The sequence below is a fragment of the Scyliorhinus torazame genome, chromosome 5 (assembly GCF_047496885.1).
Source record: "Scyliorhinus torazame isolate Kashiwa2021f chromosome 5, sScyTor2.1, whole genome shotgun sequence".
NCBI classification, from domain to species: domain Eukaryota; kingdom Metazoa; phylum Chordata; class Chondrichthyes; order Carcharhiniformes; family Scyliorhinidae; genus Scyliorhinus; species Scyliorhinus torazame.
Genome location: NC_092711.1, coordinates 224,140,683 through 224,162,342, shown reverse-complemented (window position 1 = coordinate 224,162,342; position 21,660 = coordinate 224,140,683). Strand labels below are relative to the sequence as shown.

General features: G+C 42.8%; 1 protein-coding gene across 1 annotated transcript in view; it reads right to left on the bottom strand.

Moving 5' to 3' along the window:
• LOC140422748 (UAP56-interacting factor-like) overlaps positions 1-20,894 on the bottom strand; it is a 55,125-nt gene extending 34,231 nt beyond the window's left edge. Inside the window, exons 1-6 of the mRNA XM_072507691.1 lie at positions 20,735-20,894; positions 16,879-17,025; positions 15,679-15,845; positions 15,464-15,582; positions 11,712-11,802; positions 7,127-7,176 (exon numbers count right to left, since the gene is read on the bottom strand). Of these exons, the coding sequence (XP_072363792.1) occupies positions 7,127-7,176; positions 11,712-11,802; positions 15,464-15,582; positions 15,679-15,845; positions 16,879-17,025; positions 20,735-20,807 (647 nt within the window). The 5' untranslated portion in view covers positions 20,808-20,894. The remainder of the gene's footprint in view (positions 1-7,126; positions 7,177-11,711; positions 11,803-15,463; positions 15,583-15,678; positions 15,846-16,878; positions 17,026-20,734) is intronic.
• Between the last annotated feature and the right edge of the window lie 766 nt (positions 20,895-21,660).

Here is a 21,660-nt window from a genome sequence, read left to right as displayed (position 1 = left end):
TCCAAAATGTATATGGTTGCCATGACCCAAGATCATTTTCTAGCACTTTGGAACCATCTTATTTTCCAAGGTCTATCTGAGCCTTGCCAAGTAAATCTATTTTCTATGGGATACTGGATGCATAATGTCAGTTTTGGCTCATTGGTAGAATCCCTGCATCTGCATCAGAAAGTTACCAGTTCACACTCCAATTCACAAACTTGGGGTCATTATCTCGGTTGACATTTCAATTCTGCACAAATCAAGGTACCCTCTTTCAGATGAGATGCAAAATCAAGAATCTTATCAGGCTATGGAACGTCAGCCTTTATCTCAAGTAGCTTTGGATACATTTGTTTCCACCATTGGGTCAGATTCCATCGGAACTGCATTCAGTTTTGGGCAGTGGACATGAGCAAAGATATGGAGCCGGATCTTCCTGGCTGTTCATATCAATGGTACCGGGCCCCCGTCGATTGCCCGGCTGCAAGGGATGCATTCAATGGAAAACCCCAGCGGGCTGAGTGGTAAATCCCACCCATGGTCCTGGAAAGCCTACAATGCAGATTCACCAGAATTAAATGAAGACTGAAAGGATTAAATTATGATGACAGGTTGTTAAAAAAAATGTTTTTATACCCCTGGAGTTGGGCGGGGGGGGGGGGCTAACTGGGATTTACAATTATAAAATAATTCATTCAATTGCAAAACCATTTCCTCTGCTTGGGGAATCAAGAACAAGAAGCATAATATTAAAATGAGAGCTAGACATTTAGAAGTGAAAGTCATGAGCACTTTCTCAAAACAAGGTGTAGTGGAAATCTGGAGCTCCCATTACCTCACAAGAATGTAGATTTTCCATTTACTACGATTTTCAAATCGGAGATGAATAGATTTTTATTAGGTTATTGCATCAAGGGATATGATGAAAAGATGTTAATGGAGATGAGTTACAGCTAACAGCTGAACAGGCTCAAAGGGTTGAACAGCCTACTCCTGTTCTGATGTAAATGTGAAAGACCCCCGGCTAGATTCTCCGGTCCGCCAGACGCGTTTTCCGGCGTGGCGGCAGTGGGATTCTCCGTTGGGGTTTCCCACGGGGTGTCCCATTGTGCTGTCAGGAAACCCACGGGCGTGGGTTCTACTGCCCATGTCAGTATTTGACAAAAAGACACGAAGGACTTCAAGTATTCTGGCCAATATCTATCCCTCATGTTAACACCATTAAAACAGATCATCTAGTTGCTTATCCCACAGATTGATAGTGGGACCTTAATATGTACTAACTGCCTGCTGTGTTTACCAACATTACAACAGCCACTAGACTTCAAAATTAATTATCTGTGAAGTACTGTGAAGATATGAAAAGTGTTATATCAGGGCAAGTTCTTTAATGATTTGCAGCTTAAATGAATGGATCATTGCATCAGATTCAGGTCGTTTGTTTTCTCAATTCTACTTTTTTAAAAAACATGTGCCAAAATACAGCAGCCACCATCAGTGTATTTCTTAGCTTTAGATATGTGCCTTAATGTTGTTTTTTCACCATCCTCAAGATTCTATTACACTGACAAGAAATCATACATTGTTGTAAGGTTGTATGTTATCTCTTGAGAGGTCTAGAGGCATGTATGGTTGAACAATAACTGTTTATTAATAACACACAACTTTTAAAAATAGACAAGAGAATGTTCTGACTACACTCTACTACTCCCATGGGATTCTCCACATCAGGCATTGTCAAACTCGGGAGCGCGACCTGTGGGTGGGTCGTGGGTGGGTGTCGGGAGGGTCGCGGAGTTATCCATCACAGCGCTCCCGATCGCGCAAATCTGAGTGCAACAGCCGGCTGTTGAGAACGCCGGTTGTAAGCGGTCTTCAAAATGGCCGCGAACATGTAAAAAAAATGCGGCCGCACTGTGCATGCGTGCTAGATCATCGGCGAGCATGCGCAAAACTATGCACACCGATGATTGGGCACTTATGCGCAGTGTGGCCGCTTTTTTCTTTAAACATTTGCAGCTTTTTGTTTTAAAAGTTCGGGGGGTTTTATTCATGTAATTCATTTATTTTATTCATTTAATTTTTATTTTGTTCATTTTCTTTTTATATTTTTTTTACAAATTCAGGGGGGTTTTAATTAATAAAATTTTACAGGAAAAAAAATGCTGAACTTTGGACAGTTGGAAACTCCATACTTTCCGACACCGGAAGGCTTCACCTTCACCCAACAGGTTCCATTGGAGGAGCGTGTACGAGGGCCAAAGAGACCTAAAACCATTTCCCCCATTTTTGTCAGCAGCCAACAAGGTAAGAGAAAATGGTGGGTCGTGCAGGTCGGCCGGCGTGGGTCGCGAAGGTCAGCCAGGTTGGGTCCCGAAGGTTGGCTGGTTGGTAAAAATGGGTCCCCGGAAAAAAAGTTTGAAGAACACTGCTCAACATTATAATGTGGGCGGTACTGTTTTACCAGTCCCACATTAATCCTTACAATCTCAAACACCCTAATACTACACCTGCCCACACAATGCATCTTTAACCAAATGCATCTACAATAATACCCCTCCCCCTCAGTCTCTGACTTTATAGATTCAGACAGTCTTCAAGCTTCATAGCTCTTCCATGTCTTTGACAAAGGGTCATCTGGACTCGAAACGTTAGCTCGTTTCTCGCCCTACAGATGCTGCCAGACCTGCTGAGATTTTCCAGCATTTTCTCTTTGGTGTTGTTTTGATGTCTTCTGCCATTTGGAGGAGGTTCAGTGCATACAGACATCACTGCCCAGATGAGAAAAAGGTTGATTGCAGATCACATATAGAATTCTGAATATTTGCTGTTGCCATACGGGAGCGGCTCTTGAATCATGCCTACGACCGGTTGGATTTCTCCAGGGCTATCTGTGATATATCTGTCATCTGTAGCCAGAGAACATTTAGCTATGGTACCTGATTCAACAGGACCATCACACTGGCTCCTGTGTCTAAGTTGAAATGGATTGATTTTGCTACCAGATATCTGATTATCTGACGATTTGGATGGATTTTTCCAAAGTCAGATCTTCTTTAGATTTGAGTATATCCGAAAGACTATCATCGGCCACTCCCACTACTTCTTGGTCTCTTGTTAGCTCCGACTTAAGGTCACCCTAGTCGCAGCCTTCAGCCAATCTGTAGAACAGGGTGCTCCGATTTCCTCCCACAGTCCAAAGATGTGCAGGTTAGGTACAATGGCCATGCTAAATTGCCCCAGTGTCCAAAAGGTTGGGTGGGTTTACTGGGTTATGGGGATAGGGTGGAGGCATGGGCTTAAGTAGGATGCTCTTTCTAAGGGCCGGTGCAGACTCAATGGGTTGAATGGCCTCCTTCTGCACTGCAAATTCTTTGATTCTATGAAAGAGTCAATGAGTTCCCTGGGCTTTTGAGCTGTTAAATTATTCTGGCTCCAAAATGTCAATGGCTTCTTAAGTTAAATAAGGTGTCAAAGGACTTCATGTTCTCTTCAAAGTTATAAGACGATTAATTTATTCCTTTTCTGGCCATTAGGGAATTGCCTATTGGACCTACTGAATACAATATTGTATTCAATTGTTCGGTCCCTGTTTTCTTATTCAAGTCAGATGCAATCATATACCTTAAAAATCTTCTTTTCCATAATGGTAAATTTTTCACCTCATCTGGCCTTTCCCATTGGTCTTAATTAGTCTCACAGTGTTGGTTTACCAACCATGGCTGTTTTCAGCACAGGAAGTACGGTTTTAATTTTCTTTCTTCTGCATTATCAGGGTTTGGTGTGCTCCCGATGTGGTTACAGAGTCATTTTAAAAGCTTCAGCAATTCTACAGAAGATCTTTTGAATGAATAGAGCTTGGAGAATTAAATTGAAACTGATTTTTTTGCTGATTTGTTTTTAAAATTTGTATATTTTGTTTGTGTGCGGTAATGGCATTGTTAATGGATCTGGGCTGCAGTGTCCTTCATGCTGTGCTTGTTAAACAATTGGTTTGCCAATGCTGCCTGATTTTAAAGGCTATTTCAGGCTATTTTGTGTTTTACGACATGGCTAGGTCCTTTGACTTGGCTTTCAATTGGGTCCTGCATCGGACCTCCACATGCTCTGATGGAGTCCTGTTACACTGCACAATGGTTCTTTCACCTGCCCTCAGACTTCATGCCTGTAATGTAGCTTCTTAGACAATCTCCAGTCATGTATATGAGGTCTTCAAGTAAGGCACACTTCTCTCAGGTCAGACTGCAGTTTCTTTCTTTCTTCATTCTTGGGGATTTTGGGTCCTTCACCTGCTGCCACCATGTTATATGGTTACCTTTTGTCTCATGAAGCTGTTTAGAGATGTGTATGGTCGAACAATAACTGTTTATTAATAATATGTAATTATGTATATGTATGTAATACACATATATATATTATGCACATATTATGATGATTTCTACCAGACTCACCGCTACACACTACTGCTCCCAGGGGACTATCTACATCACAATGTACTATTTCCTCAATCCCACATTAACCTTTATAGTACTGATAACCCTACAGTACATCATATATAACTCTGACATGATTTTTAGCCTTGGATAGAAAAGTGCTCCTTCTGGAGATATTGGGTGAGACCTACCGGTCACATTGCACCCGAAAAGCAGCGCGGCACAACGCGACTGGTAGATGCCGGGAGATCCCACTTCCGGGATCTACCCGGCTCGCCACACCTTGCAAGATCTAACGTGATGCCGCAAGACATCTCAATGTGAATTCTGCCCATTGTGTGCGGGATCACTTTCTGGCAAATCTGCATATTAGAGTACGATGGCTAGTCTCACTCTAATATACGTTCCTGAGCTCTAACCAAGACGTGCGATCTAACGCCCTTGGAGACCTCGGGCACGTGCCATTTAATGCTGGTCCCTACAGAGACCAGGCGGAACGGCACTCATGGGGTCTCCCAGAGGATCGGAGGTCCCCAGGTGCTTGCCCACTGGGCAGAGTGGCAACCTGGCACTGCTGGTGCCAAGTAGACACCCTGGCACTGCCAGCCTGGCACTTTGACACTGCCAGACTGGCACTGGCTATTGCCTCAGTAAGAAGTGGTTTTAGGTGCATATTGTTAAGAAAGTAATGCCAAGTTCCCATCTGATTCTACATTGCACTCTAGGAACCTGATTCACACGTTATAGAGTTTGCATCCAGTTGAGGTGCACGCCTTAACTCACGTTACTATTATGTAGCAGTGGAAAATAGCTGTTACGTTGTTCTTGGGAACTTCTAAAACATTGTAAGAAACGCTTTAAGAAAGCTTTTGCTCCCACCCACAGTTAACCAACGTATGATAAAATGAATACAATGAGACTCTGAATGCTATGAGTGTAAACATGTAGAAAACGATTCTGAGGCTAAAGCCAGCAATGTAAACAATTGGCTGGTTATGAGGTTGCTGACTGCATATCATATGCCACAAGTAGAAGAAGGAGACAGGCGGGCATCATGTAATTACAGGATATTGCACGGCTGTTTTGACAGTAGTGTTGAAAAAGAAATAAATTTAGGATTAGCACGTAAACTGGAGCATGTTGAAAGATTCAGATAATATTGCAAACCACAACAGGAAAGCTTGACTGACTAACCAGCCACATTTCATCTTTGAAGTGCACTCCAGTGCAGGTTTAATTTTACATAATTAATGAAAAGGATAAAAAGGTTCCCACAATTATATCTCAAGTTGTCATTTTTTTAAACCTCCAGTGAAGAGTTTCACCTGTTGTGTGTGCACATCTGTAATTCTCCAAAGGCCAGGATCCTCCACAGTTTGCAGATGACACCAAGTTTGGTGGCCTAGCGGATAGTGAAGAAGGTTATATAAGATTGCAACAGGATCTTAACCAATTGATCCCGTGGGCCGATGAATGGCAGATGGAGTTCAATTTGGATAAATGTGAGGTGATGCATTTTGGTAGATCTAATCAGGGCAGGACCCATTCAGTTAATGGTAGGGAGTTGGGGAGAGTTACAGAACAAGAGATCTAGGGGTATAGGTTCATAGCTCCTTGAAGGTGGAGTCACAGGTGGACAGGGCAGTGAAGAAGTAATTCAGCATGCTAGGTTTTATTGGTCAGAATATTGAATACAGGAGTTGGGGCATCTTGAAGTTGTACAAGACATTGGTAAGACCACACATGGAATACGGTGTTCAATTCTGGTCACCCTATTATAGGAAGGATATTGTTAAACTAGAAAGAGTGCAGGAAAGATTTACGAGGATGCTACCAGGACTTGATGGTCTGAGTTATAAGAGGAGGCTGGATAGGCCCGGACTTTTTCCCCTGGTGTAGGAGGCTTAGGGGTGATCTTAGAGAGGTCTATAAAATAAAGAGAAGCATAGATAAGTCAACATCTTTTCCCAAAAGTAGAGGAGTCTAGAACTAGAGGGCATAGGTTTAAGGTGAAAGGGAAGAGTTACAAAAGAGGCCAAAGGGGAAATTTTGTCATACAGAGGGTGGTGAGCATCTGGAATGGGCTGCCGGAGGCAGTGGTAGAGGCGAGTACAATTTTTCCTTTAAAAAACAGTTAAGACAGTTACATGGGCAGGGTGGGCATAGAGGGATATGGGCCAAATGCAAAGGACTAGCTTACTGATAGAAACTGAGCGGCATGGACAAGCTGGGCCGAAGGGCCTGTTTCCATGCTGTAAACATCTATGACCATGATTCTATAACTACAAGGGTGGTGAAATTTTAACTCCATAGCACATATATTATATCACCAATAGGTTCCCTGCCCTTAAGTCAGCCTGATCACCTAACAAGCTTAGCTTTCAGTCAGGTCAGGAACAGGCCAGGGAAGACTGCAGGACCAGGGAAGCTTTTGGATGCTGATCCACAGAGAGAAAGGTGTTGGGGGCCTGGGTATGAGGGATTCAAAGACTTGGGAGTGAAGGATAGTTTGTATCACAGATTTCATGGGAAAATTAGAGGCCTAGAAATTCAGGGAGATGGTGGCTTTGACATTGGGTTGTTGGTAGGGCATGGATATGACAAAGACTGGGTCTTCAGTGGGAAGGTCAGATGCCTGGGCCAGGGGAGTACTTAAGTACACACACATATATACGCACATTGGATACATTTTTGAACAGGCAGTTACTTACATTCTAGTCCTTTGTTTCTGCTGCCCAGTTCTTGCTCCCATTGGTGGAAACTAAAAATTAGACATATTTGGATAAATAAAAGGAATAAAACTTTATGGGATGGATTTACATGGAGTTGGGGTGTCTCCATGGAGATGTGAGAAAGGCAGCTGAGACCAGGGGCGAGATTCTCCGACCCCTCGCCGGGTCGGAGAATCGCCGGGAGCTGGCGTGAATCCCGCCCCCGCCGGTTGCCGAATTCTTCAGCGCCAGATATTCGACGGGGGCGGGAATCGCGCCGCGCCGATTGGGGGGCCCCCCCCCGCGATTCTCCGGTCCGGATGGGCCGAAGTCCCGCCGCTAAAATGCCTGTCCCGCCGGCGTAGATTAAACCACCTACCTTACCAGCGGGACAAGGTGGCGCGGGCGGGCTCCGGGGTCCTGGGGGGGGGGGGGGGGGGGGGGCGTGGGGCGATCTGGCCCCGGGGGGTGCCCCCATGGTGGCCTGGCGAGCGATCGGGGCCCACCAATCCGCGGGCGGGCCTGTGCCTGTGCCAAGGCACTCTTTGCCTTCCGCCTTCGCCACGGTCTCCACCATGGCGGAGGCGGAAGAGACTCCCTCCACTGCGCATGCGCGGGAATGCCGTCAGCAGCCGCTAACGCTCCCGTGCATGCGCCGCCCGGAGATGTCATTTCCATGCCAACTGGCGGGGCACCAAAGGCCTTTTCTGCCAGCTGGTGGGGCGGAAATTCGTCCGGCGCGGATCTAGCCCCTTAACGTTGGGGCTCGGTCCCCAAAGATGCGGAGCATTCTGCACCTTTGGGGCGGCGCGATGCCCGACTGATTTGCGCCATTTTGGACGCCAGTCGGTGGACATCGCGCCGATACCAGAGAATTTCACCCCTGATTTCCATTCCTGGCCTTCAGATTTTCAGTAGAGCTTTTTAAGGGTGTGGTCTGATAATAATAATAATTACTTATTGCCACAAGTAGGCTTCAATGAAGTTACTGTGAAAAGCCCCTAGTCGCCACATTCCGGTGCCTGTTCGGGGAGGCCGGTACGGGTATGGTGATCAGAGTCGCTCTCCGACCTGGCCAGCTGCATTGTGAGGATAGCTAAGCCCTCATCCGCCACAATTTCTATGGAGTCAGACCAGTTTTCAAAGGTCACCTCAGAGGTGACATGGACCACAGTCTGCATAGCGGAATCTTTTGAATGGCAAGTTCAAAAGGTACTCCTCATGCCCCCATGCGAAGGTATGCACTCTTGTCGATTCCCTATGATCCCTCATGCCCCCCCATTTAAAGGTATGTTTCCTCATGGCTACTCATGTCCCTCATTCTAAATTATGGCAGTTCTATGCCCATTTACCCACAATACACTATACAGAACCAATGAACCATTTAGTGGTAATAAGACATGGGAAAAAAGTCATTCATTGATGATTTTCCATTTTCTTAAAAAAAAACTCTTTTTTGCACAGGCCAATAAAAGTGGCAATCATCCGACCCCTTACATGTCAATAGCGGAAACTTACAAGTACCTGAAACCCTTCATCTTGTGTAAATAAATACTGTGCAAGCAACAGAAAAGATCAGAGAACCAGAGATGTCAATCAAGCAATGTTTTTCCTCGTGCTCAGGTGTTTTACTACTGGAATGAATTTCTGTGCTCTCAGCCAAGAATACATAACGAGGAGTAGTCAGAAGCTTGAAAATCTAGTTGATAGCTTTCCTGCCCCATTCACCCTGGAAATCCAGCTGGTTATAATTTTAAAAGGGGGAAAAAGGTAGACTTGAAATTATTTTAGTGGGGTCCTTTCATGATTGTGTTCCTCCTCCCTCACAACTGCTACCAACCCTTTCACCCCACACTCCCCTTGCGGTTCAATATTTTTAACTGAATCGATAGCACAGCTTAATCCAGTGAGTTGCATTGGAACACCTGTTTGGCACCCACAGCCCAATGTCCTATTGTAAATATAGCCAGTACCACAAAACCGCAGCCATCTTTCACTGTGGGTAATGACAGTCATCAGTCATCCAGCATGCTGTGCATTTGACAGCTCAAATGTTAATTTGAGTGAGGAGGGTATACTCTGTCTAGTTATTTGGCTGTTCAGGGTATCGCTGCCAAGCCTGATTTTGCCATCTTCTGATATCTCTCCCACAATAGTTAAGAGACCATAGTTTCATCAGGAGAAGGAATATTTTGTTCCATGGAATTCAATTGTAGTATTTCTGCAATTCCAACGCATCTCACCATAATTGCAGGAATTAAGCTTACATCTCTCATTGTCATTTTGCCTCAGTTCCTTGCGCATACCAAAAGTTCCACTTACCAACTGATCTATCAGGGAAATGTCTATCCTATAGACTACTTCTTTCCAAATGTCAGTATTTTTTGTTTTACTTATTCTTTCTTGGGATGTGGATGCTGTCGGAACAGCCAACATTTGTTGCCCATCCTAACTGCCCTTGAACTAAGTGGCTTGCTGGGTCATTTCAGAGGGCAGTTAGAAATCAACCACATTACTCTGGATCTGGAGTCACATGTAGGTTGTCATGTAAGAGTACATTTAAGAAATGGGTGTTTATAAATGGGTGTATATAAATATCTGTAGTGAGAGTACCTTTAAGAAATGGGTGTTTATAAATGGTGTGTATATAAATATCTGTAGTGAGAGTACCTTTAAGAAATGGGTGTTTACTACTGCAGTGATGCCAGAGAGTGGGTGGAGCTGGGCTATCTGTCAGCTTTTTACTTTTGTTTTCGGCTGTTTGCTGCAGGCTGTGTTTTAGTTTCATTTTCAATGTTGGAGCTGAAGCCAGGTAGAGCAGGTGTACTGTTGATCTCTCTGCCATGAAAAGATTATATCTTGATCATTGGGTGAATTCAGAATTATAAATGTTTTCAGTAGTGAATGTAAACCTAATGTGCTTCTGTTAAAAGGTGTTTCTTTTGTCGTATGGATGTTAAAAGGAAAGCTTAAAGGATTACTTAGTATTGTATTTGAATTAATGGTTGCCAAGATGTTCACTGTATGTTTTAAAAAGGTTAACTGGAGTTCATAGAATAAACATTGTTTTGCTTTAAACGATACTTTTCCATTTCTGCTGTACCACACCTGTAGAGTGGGCTGTGTGCTCCCCATACCATAATCTATTAAAAGTTGTGGGTCAGGTGAACTCCATGATACACTTTGGGGTTCTCTGAACCCTGGCCCATAACAAGGTAAGGAAGGCAAATTTTCCAAAGGACATTAATGAACCAAATGTTTTTTTACAACAACTGATGCTAGTTCCATGGTCACCATTACTGAGACCAGCTTTCAACTGAAGATTTTAATTAATCAAATTTAAATTCCACTCTCTGCAGTAGTGGATCTGAACACATGTTCCCAGAACATTAGCTTGAGCCTCCGGATGACTGCTCCTGTGACATTTCCACTACACCACCTCTCCCGCATATAAAGCCAAATTACCGCTAACATGCAGTGATAAATGCTTGCTCTTCCCTATCCACTTTTCTTTCAGCATTAATAATAGTTTAAAGACGTAAGTGGTACAGTTTACAAATGGGAAATTTACAGGTACGAACAACTCACCACTCATCATTCCCTTCCTGTTTGAAAAGCCCTCAACATCACTCTTTATCCTTGTTGCTCTAATGTTACAACCTGGGATAGTGAGTGGTCAATCCCAATCCCATGTGCCCCGGAGTCACAACACAAGTGAATTAACTAATAAATCTTATAAAAATACCCAAAGTCTTTGGCCCTTGGCTGCCCAATAATCAGTCACCAGATTTGGAAATGTGAACACGATTACTGTTTATTTTTCCAGGAACTATCGAAGGTGGTCAAAGAGAGCATGGATATGAGCTACTGCATTATAATGCTGTTTTTTGAACTCTTAAAAAAAAAATTGTTCATGGGATGTGGCATCACTGGCTAGGCCTGCATTTATTGCCTATCCTTAGTTGCCCTTGTTCAGAGGACATTTAAGAGTCAACCACATTTCCGTGAGTTGGGAGTCACATGTAGGCCAGACCAAGTAAAGGTGGCAGATTTCCTTCCCTAAAGGGCATTAGCGAACCAGATGGGTTTTTACGACATCGGCAAATGGTTTCATGGTCACCTTTAGGCTTTTAATTCAGATATTTTTCTTGAATTCAAACCCAGGTCCCTAGAACGTTCTCCAGCGTCTGTGGATTGCTAGGCCAGTGACCATACTGCTCTGCCACCGACTACCCGTAATGCTGCCTTTAAGCGTGGCTTGTAATGGAGTGGCCAGGATTCGTGATTTTATCCTGCCGGGTCCACTAAGCGTATATTTACATATTTTGGTTTCCTTTTTTTCTAGCCTTGATGGAAGCTAGTGAAATAGAGCTAATTGAGCGGTGTAAAAACGAGCTGATCAACCTACACCTGCTGATCTTTGCGTAATGGCACTCGGTGGGGATGGAGCTATTCCAGAAATATAATAAGAATGTAGTTTATTATCTATTTAGGTTATTTCTGCTGATGAGGATCTAACTGATTGCTCTCTGTTATCAAATGCATATCTCCAAATCATTTTCCAAAAATACAGCGAGCAACATACCCCTCTGTTAATGTTGACTCTGGTTTGTTGTCTTTGCCTCGGTGTTTGTTGTTTCTTCTGCTGACTTGCCCCTCGATTCAGGAACATAATCCTGTAACAGCAAAACATAAATTAAAATTGCAAGGCATTTTGGAGAAAAATGTTAAACAGTATTTTCACAGCGACATTTTTAATAGCTGCAGCATGGCTATCTGAGAATGGCACTGGAGCAATGTGACCCCATTCAGGTACTGAATTGGATGAATAGGGAGGTCAAATAATGTATACTTCACAAGCACATTTATTTCCAAAACTACTGACGCTATTTCCCGCTCCCACCTCCTTCACTTTTTCGCAAGGCATCATCAACTACTTGACATTACACAGAGCCTTTTCATCAAAGGATGTTTCACAGGACTGTCATCAAACAAAATTTGGCAGGGAGCCAAATACTAGGCCAAATACAGAAATACTTGGGCGCTGACCAAAAGTTTTGACAGAGGTGGGTTTTTAGGAGCATATTAAAAGACGAGATGGAGGTTGTCAGGGTGGAAGTTTTAGGAAAGGAATTTCAGAGCTTCCAGCCTAGCCTCAAAGCATAGCTATCAATTTTGGAGCAATTGCACATGCAAGAGGTAAAAATTTGGAGAAATGCAGAGATCTCGAAGGTTTTTAAGGCTGGAGGTGACGATAAAGATAGGGAGGGGTGAGGGGTGAAAATAAGGATGGGAACTTTAAAACTGAGGTGATGCCAGACTGGACATCAGTGAAGGAAAGCGAGGAAAATGTGTGATCCGTCCTCGGTGCCAGTGGGCATACTGACAACAGGAGTGTTGAATGAACTCAGGATTATGTAGGGTGGAAGGTGGGAAGCCAGCCAGAAACGGCACTTGGAATAGTCACGCCTAAAGGCAACAAAGGAATGGATGAGAGTTTTAGCAATAGATGAGATGAGACGGGGCAGAGTCGGACAACATTATGGAGGTGGAAGTAGGCAGGACAGGTGATGGAACAGATGTGTCCATGAAAGCTCAACTCGATGTCAAAAACAACACAAAGTCTGGTTTGGCTTAAAATGGGAAAGGGATGGAGTCAATGGGTGAAACTGGATATCAGACAAGCCGTCTGACAATTAAGAGGAAATAAACAAATTCAAAAAATGAAATATGGAAAGTCGGCCTTGTCAAAAAACTGTTGATTTGCTTGCGGTCATTTAAGGTAGTGTACTTAATGAGGTCATGGTGGAACACGTTGATTGTTCATGCATTCACAACAAGATAATGGTTTTATCAATTCAATTTATCTGGTAATATATAAATGGTATGAAGTTCAGCAGACACAATATATTATTGTGTGAAGTTGAATGTTATAGGAAGCTGTATATATTTCTGAATTTTAATATTCTTCCATTTTTGTTTTCAAAAACATAGCTACTAATATTCACAAAGAAATAAAAATAGGCCACAATTAATTTATATCGCTCAGACTTTACTTTCCAGCAATACCATTTTAATTTAAAGGTCTCTCTTTCTCCTCTGTGTGAAGGAGGAATTTGACCTATCCCTGACTATATAGCTGCTCCATGGCACCTGGAACAAGAGAATTCTCACCGCCAAACTAACACACTGCCTCTAATACTGCCAATCACTCTTCATTACCGTAACAGCCTCCCCGAACAGGCGCCGAAATGTGGCGACTAGGGGCTTTTCACAGTAACTTCATTTGAAGCCTACTTGTGACAATAAGCGATTTCCTCTTCTTCTTCATTCCTACACTTGTTTTCTTCGTTCCTCTCCCTGACCTGTAACTTGGTGCCATTGTGCTATCCTCTTGGTAACTACATCAAATAAATTAAAATTAGGTTCCACACATGGCAGAAAACCCACTTCACCAGCTACCACCTAGGCAGAAAATACAGCAATTTACCCCCAACAATCTTATTGCTGCACTATGAGGCTCTTTATTTCCTTATTAGGGCAAAAGAAGTCCATCTGGTTTCTGGTCAAAACCAGACTTTTGCCACGATAAAATTATACAATCCGTCTCTTTCAAAATTGGCTTTGGATCAACGCAACATTTCAGGCATTGCATAAGAGGAACAGGAAAATCAAATATTAATTTGACTCCATTGTCAAGTCTGCTTAATTCCTCACTTATTTCCACTGTAAACGGAGTATCATCACACTAGAATAAAATCACTTTTTAAAACAAAAGTGAAAGGAATTCTGGTCTCAATATATTCAGGGAGGCAGGGGGGGGAAAGACAGCAAAATCCTGCGAAGCCTAGGGACACGGATGGGGCGCTGCATTTTTAAATTCATCCTTGGGATGTGAGCATCGGTACGAGGTCAGCATTTATTGCCCATTCATAATTTCCCTTGAAAATGTGGTGGGCAGCTGCCGGCCTGAACTGCTGCAGTCTGGATGATGTAGGTACATCCACAGTGCTGGTTAGGAAGGGAGTTCCAGGATTTGGGCCCATTGAGAACGAAGAAACAAAAATACATTTCCAAGTCAGGATGGTATGTGGCTTGGAGGGGGACTTGCATGTACCTGTTCCACTTGTACTTTTAGGTGGTAGAGGTCGAAGGCTTGGAAGGTATTGTTGAAACAGCCTTACTGAGTTGCTGCAGTACATCCTGTAGACAGTACACACTGCAGCCACTATGTACAGTGGTGGAGGAATTGAATGTTTAAGATGGTGAATAGTGTGCCAACCAAGTGGAATGTTTTGTCCTGGTTGGTGTAAAGCTTCTCAAGTGCTATTGGAGCTGTATACATCCATGCAAGTTGAGAGCATTCCATCACCACTCAAGACTTATAGATGGTGAATAAGCTTTGGGGAATCAGTAGGTGAGTTACTCTTGATCTTGTTGCCACAGCATTTATGTGGCTGGCTGATTTAATCTTATGGATAATGATGTTGATAATGGATAAAGGAGGAATTGACATTGGTAATGGGGAGATAGTAAGATTCTCCCTTCTTGAAGATGGGCATTTGCGTGTAGTGTAAATTTTACTTGCCATTTAATAAACCATACATGAAGCTTGCTGCATATAGACACAGACTGCTTCACCACAGCAAGCATTAGCAAACATCCCCACTTCTGACCCTAGGATAGAGGAAAGGTAATTGTTAAAGCAGCTGAAGAAATTCTTGCAGTGATGTCCTGGGGCTGAGATAATTCGCCTCCAACAACCACACCTAACTTTCTTTGTGCTAGGTTTGACTCCAACCAGTGGAAAGTTTTCCCTTGATTCCCATTGACTTTGGTTTTGCTTTGGCTCCATGATGCCACATTTGGTCAAATGGTGCCTTGTTGCGAAGGGGAATCTCTCACACCTCACCTCAGGAATTAAACCCGTTTGTCCACGTGTGGACCAAAGTGGCTGCAGCGAGGTCGGGAACTAGATGGTCCTGGTGGAACTCAAATTGAGATTTGGTGAGCACCTCAATTAGGAAAGACTCGGTATTTTTTTTTCTTCACTTTCCCATCCGTCAGACAGCTAGATTGATCTGCTGGCTGTTGGAGATGAAAACCGTAGAAGTAGGTTACGTAACTGAAGGCCATAGCAATCTGGAGAGATATGGGCGGGTTGTGGTGGTGGTGAGGGAGAATGGAGATTGTCGCTTTCTGGTGGGGTTGAAAGAAAAGAGAGAGAGAGAGAGAGAGAGAGAGAGAGAGAAATCACTGCTGCAGAGCAGGATTTGGTGGGATTAGGAGGGAGAGGTTGTTGATTATGTGTCAATTAATTTAGTTATTGTTTGTTACCTTCTTTGGGGAATTTGAGGCCACTGTCTTGTTAGCCTGAACCTCTTTTGGGCCTGCTGTGGTCTTCCCCTGGTGATCCATTGAGCTCCTTTCCTAATGGGTGCAATTTGTTGCAAATCCTATAAGGAACATTTGAAATCAATTTCTTTTCAAAATCATGTAACTTCTCAAGAAAAAACAAGGGCTAATATCGTCAGCCGATTGGTTTGTATTACCATGCGAACAGTGGCTTTACGATTTAACGGGCTCACTCCTTTGGCTGCTACAGTAGGTTTTCTTCCATCTGATCTTGTTCTGATATTTTTAACCTGGGTCTGCCAACGTTGATTAGTCCTGCCGTACCCTTGGAATTCAGAGGTGTTTCTCCTCGGCCTAAAGGATCCTAATTAAATTGACACAAACAAATAATCTACTGAGCACACTTGTCCAATTTATTAATAACCTTACTAAATTGTTGCCTCTGCAATTCAGCATTGGGGTTAATGAGTGAACCAACTGAGAAAAGGATGGAACCACATTAGATAGGAGCACATATCAGAGAATGGAGCATGGTTGCCCAAACTCGATTTGTACCACAATGGGCTTTTTGAGGAGCAAGACTCATGAATATGACCTCTGTATATAAACGGATATCATGAACACAGTTAGTAAATACATGATAGTCAAAACTGCTGAGAGTTAACAACATTTACAATATCCACAGTTAAACAGTTTGGAGTGATACTCAAGTCAAATTCGAAGTACTTAATAAAGATCATGTTAATGCACATCTCCACTTTGCAAGTTGTATTTTTATTTACCATCTGCTTGATTTTTATATTTTCCCTTTTCGGTATCTTCCTATAAACATTATAATATTTTGAATTTTATTCACTTATTTTACTTTGTTCTCTTCCTAACTTTTCAGTCTATATCACGTTAAAAATTCCCACCCCCTGAGTTACATTTCTTGTAACCTGAAACAGAGAATTTCCTCTGAGCACCGAATTAATAAACAAGCTGAAGCTTTCAAGTTAAAAATGCACTTTGCACTATTTTGAGAACTTAAGCAGAAACAAGCTAGGTCCAATTCTGTTGGATTTAAAAAAAATTATCTGTCAAATCTTTCTGCCTATTGCACCACTTCATTCATTCGCCTTCATTCCATGGATAGTGGGGGAAAAGTGCGCTCGCTGTAACCTGATCATAAATATGTTATTCATAAATGGGATTGCAACTTTGCTTCAGCTAAAGCAGAAAGAAATTTTCCCCTTCTGCCTTTCTGATAATACCTTTGGTCACTAACCTACAATAGAGATCAAATGTTCAGTGGGATAACATAAATCTGGCAATAAAAATGCATGACTAGATATTTCCTGGGCTTGCAATTGTCAGCACGTGCTATCGCTTAACAGCTTTGATGAAGTTGAGGTCACCTTGTACATTTTGCTGCGCTCCTCTTGCAAAATAATTTTGTGGCCGAGGAAAACCTAAATTCTGATGCCTTTGCTGTTGTTCTCTTGCCCGGCTTAATGGAGTTGCCGTAGAGTCAGTTTCCCTTTTATTAAGTTGAATAATATCATCTGAAAAATGTAAAAGCATGTTTAAAATAAAAATTGTACTGTTGGAAAATATTACTGGATAGGTTCGCTGCATAATATTGGAGTGTGTTTTGGGATATTTAAAGAATACAACATGCAATATTTTCTCCGTACCTTGGCGTGCTAAAGGGAAATGGGTGCTAATATTGGCAAATGGGGCCCTTTTGCCTTTTTGTGCCATGTGACATTTGTTAAACGCATTTTACAAATGAGTGGAAGGCACTGGGTATTACGAATGAAAGATTACACAATTACCTCAGCTTCAACTTCAGAACAGTGTACTACAATCCCACGTCATAAGCTTTCTTTTGGAAAGAATGGAAATGTTACATTTCCCATCTATCCTAATAGCTTTGAGAGAGACTGCAAAACAAAAATGCTGGTAAATTGGAGGCAATTTTAATGTTGAGGACTCCACTTTGAGATTAATTAAGAGCGCTTTCCACATTGCTGTTTGTGTCCTGGATGGCTATTGGAAAGGATAAACGTTCCACCAGCGACAGGGGTGGGGGGGGGGGGGGGGGTGTCTGCATTGACTGAAAAGAGCACACTACAGAAATTAAAATATTGTAAACCACAACAATACATCCATTCTCTCATTCACTCAAATGTAGTTTAAATCTCTATTATATATCAAACAGCACATGCATAAAACATAAAGGCAAAATACTATGAATGTTGAAACAAAAATAGAAGGTGATGGAACTCTAAGCAGGACAGACCCATCCATGGCAAAAGAAAGGGAATTAACTGCCTGGGTTTTTGCTGAGTCAGGACAACTTGGGAGCCCTTTAAAATTGACAAGCGGGATCTGATTCCAGGATTTCCCAATAATAATAGTAATAATAATAACCGCTTATTGTCACAAGTAGGCTCCAATGAAGTTACTGAGAAAATCCCCTAGTCGCCACATTCCAGCGCCTGTTCGGGGAGGCTAGAACGGGAATTGAACCCGCGTTGCTGGTCTTGTTCCGCATTACAAGCTAGCTGTCTTAGCCCACTGTGCTAAACCAGCCCCGCATATTCCTGTTTCTAGCAATTTCCACCGGTGCATGATAAGGGTGTGGGCTGAGTACTCCTACCCTTGCCAGCTCCATTGTTTGGGTGAGAAATTTAAATCCTCTTTAAATTTCAGTGGAATAAGGCCCCTTCAGTTATTGGGCATGGTTCAGAGCCTCCCATTGGATGTGTGAAGCACAAGGGGACCCCAGAAATCCTCAAACATATAGTTACCTGCTCCTTCAATTCTTTCATTAACAGGCAGTGAAATGCAAAAAAAATGTATTCTTTCAGTTTCATTAGTTAGTTGTTGTATAATAATGTAGATATGCTTCACGGCAGTGATTGATTACAGGACTCTGTACTGAAAGGGTAAATTTACCTTTACATTGATCAGAATTGTGCAAGTGTTGGGAGATGCATCAGAGTATTTCACCCATTGGGAAAAGCGTCTGTATGCAATTTGAACTGAAGAAAGCACTGCATTTCTAGTGTAATAATCTGAAATGGTTTATTTACCAGAGTCCTTTTAAAATGAAAAACAAAAAAGCGTTTACAGGTATCTTTTAAATGAAAAATCCCCCACGTGCTCCTGGACTGATTTGATTGACAGGAAATGTGCTATATCTGATTTTTTTTGTTTGAACAGACGCCATTGTTTACATTTCCAAGCTGAAGCCATAATGATTCACGGGGTGGCACAGTAACACAGTGCTTAGCTCTGCTGCCTCACAGCACCAAGGACCCTGGTTCAGTTGCAGGCTTGACTGTTTGTGTGGAGTTTGCAGGTTCTCCCGGTGTCTGTGTGGGTTTACTCTGGGTACTTCTGTTCCCTCCCACAGTCTAAAGATGCGCCGTTTAGGTGGATTGGCCATGATCAATGAGCAGGGTTATCGGAATAGGGCAGAGGAGTGGTTCTAGTTAGAGTGCTCTTTCAGAAGGTTGGTGCAGACTCGATGGGCCAAATAGACTCCTTTTGCACTGCAGGGATTTTATGGATTCTATGGACTACTTGGCTGAATTTCAAAAGCTCCAGAACACAGATCTCAGTTGGGTACAATGTTCACATTTTGACTGACAGTTTTAAGAGTTTATTAAAGGATTATCTTTCTTTGAAGTCATTAACAAAATGAATGTTTATTTAAATTTCTGGAATACATTTTATGAATTAAGAGTATCTTTCAGCAGGGAATATATTTGTCTGACTATTAGATTATTGGAAGCGTTTCATTTCACCTCCATTTTAAAAATATGGCTCTTGAGGTCTACTCAATGTGAATACTGGTTGAGTGGCTATGAAGGATACATGGGCAGCAAATGGGAATGTGGGGTGGGAAGGAGGGCGAGGGTGAAGGTAGAGAGCCTGACATTCATCATTAAAGCTGGGCTTACATCCTAGTTAGGGGGGGGGGGGGGGGGGGGGATCCTAGCCTCTTCAATCCTGCATCCGTTGTCAACTTGGGCCTGTCTCCATCCTTCCCCTGCCTTCCTGGAATGACAAGATGGTGGGTGGCAGCCTTTGTAAAGAAGGCAGCTGTGTTTCCCAGCTCAACCTTCCTGCCTCCTGCACAAAAATCCAGTCCCATGTTTCAGGTAGTGGCCTTTCATGAGAATTCTTTTTTAATAGTACGCTTTCTCTGCCCAAATTAAGACACTAACCTGTCTGGCATAGAAATTAATGTAATAGAAATAGGGGGTAAATTTCCACTGGTTGAAATCCTACCTAGCAGAAAGATGGTTGTGTTTATGTTCGTCTCAGCCCTCGGATATAACTGGAGACTCAGGACAATGCCCTAAGTGCTGCCATCTTCAGCTGCTTCATCATTGACCTTTCCTCCATCATAAGGTCAGAAGTATGGATGTTCATTGATGATTGTACTGGATTTAGTACTATTCACACAATTCCTCAGACAAGCAGCACAAGACCAAGGCCATATTCAGGTCTGGCCGTGTAAGTGTATTACAAGTGTTAGGAAAATGACTAACTCCAAAGCACATGGGTCATCAGAGAGAGAGAAAATGCTTCCCATTTAAAAAGATTGTAAATATCTGATCATTGGATCTGCAAATTAAATATTATTTTTAAACTCAAGAGACAAGGACTGGCAGCCATCTCCCCAAACAACCAAGCTGTCTGCGGCGGTTTGAACTGCTCATTAAAGCCACTTCATCTGGAATAAGAGCAAGGACTCGAGCAAACTGACCTTTTACTTGCTGCCGGACGATTCTGAGATTTCGAGTTAAACTTCACAGTTGTTTGTCTGAGAGAGCGAGTTTAGTAATATTGGCTGACAACTCTTTTCGAAAGCAATGAACTGGGCGAAAAGATGATTAAAAGACAAACTAGAAACGCAATCGTTTGCCAACAAGGAGCCACCTTTTATTTTCTGGCAACCCTGATCGTCTGTCGCAGTATTTCTAATCGCTGTATGTGACGCTTCAAGTATTTAATATCACCGTTCCATATTTAGTACTGACTCCAACGAATTGGATCTGCATGATCTTAGTCTACTCCTGACACTTTACCCTCCTGCCCCCCCCAACCAACTCATTAAAAGTACAAAATTATCATCCAAATGTGCGTTTGGATTATATACACAATATTTTAGTTTACCCGGCAATATCCCCCCGGGTATTTCCATGCCAGTAATTTTAGAAGTCCACACGTGATTTTAGAAGACTGTATACTTGCCTAATGACATGTCAATTTTTTCTGAACTTTTTGCTACTTCCATGGGAACAGGTTCAGCCGCGGACTCGGTCATTTTCTCTTTCGCAGTGGCTACTAATGAATAATCCAAATATTAATAAAGTGAAGTGGACACTTAACAGAGTTAGTCACTAGTCCAGTTTCAGCTGGTACCCAATAGCGCATGTGCGGAATGCTTGTCTCTGGCCTGTGGTGCTGATAACGTGACCCAAATTGTCTGTTATATTAAAGGGTCAGGTTAAACCTCCAGTGACGCGCAAGAGGTCTGTTCCTTTATTTCACTTTCTGTAAGTTTAAATGTTTACAAAAGTTTTAACAAGATACATGAAGAGATATTAGGATAATATCTTGGTTTACACAGTGGTTAGTACTGCTGCCTCACAGCACCAGGGACCAGGGTTTGATTCCGACCTCGGGTGACTGTGGAGTTTGCACTTTCTCCCTGTGCTTGCATGGGTTTCCTCCGGGTGCTCCGGTGTCCGTCCACAGTCCAAAGATGTACAGGTTAGGTTGACTGACCATGCTAAATTGCCCCTTATTTTCCATAGGATAGGTGGGGATATGGAGATAGGGCTGGGGATTGTAGAGTGCTCTTTCAGCGTGTTGGTGTAGACCCAATGGGCCCCTACTGCACTGTAGGGATTCTATGGGTGGCGAAATACCAAAGGGTACACAGAGGGAGAATTCAGAATGTCCAATTCACCTAACAGCACGTCTTTCGGGACTTGTTGGAGGAAACTGGAGCACCCAGAGGAAATACACATAGACATAGGGAGAACGTGCAGATTCCACACAGACAGTGACCCAAGCCGGGAATCAAACCTGGGATCCTGGAGCTGTGAAGCCTATGTGGAGTCTGCACATTCTCCCCGTGTCTGTGTGGGTTTCATCCGGTGCTCCACTTTCCT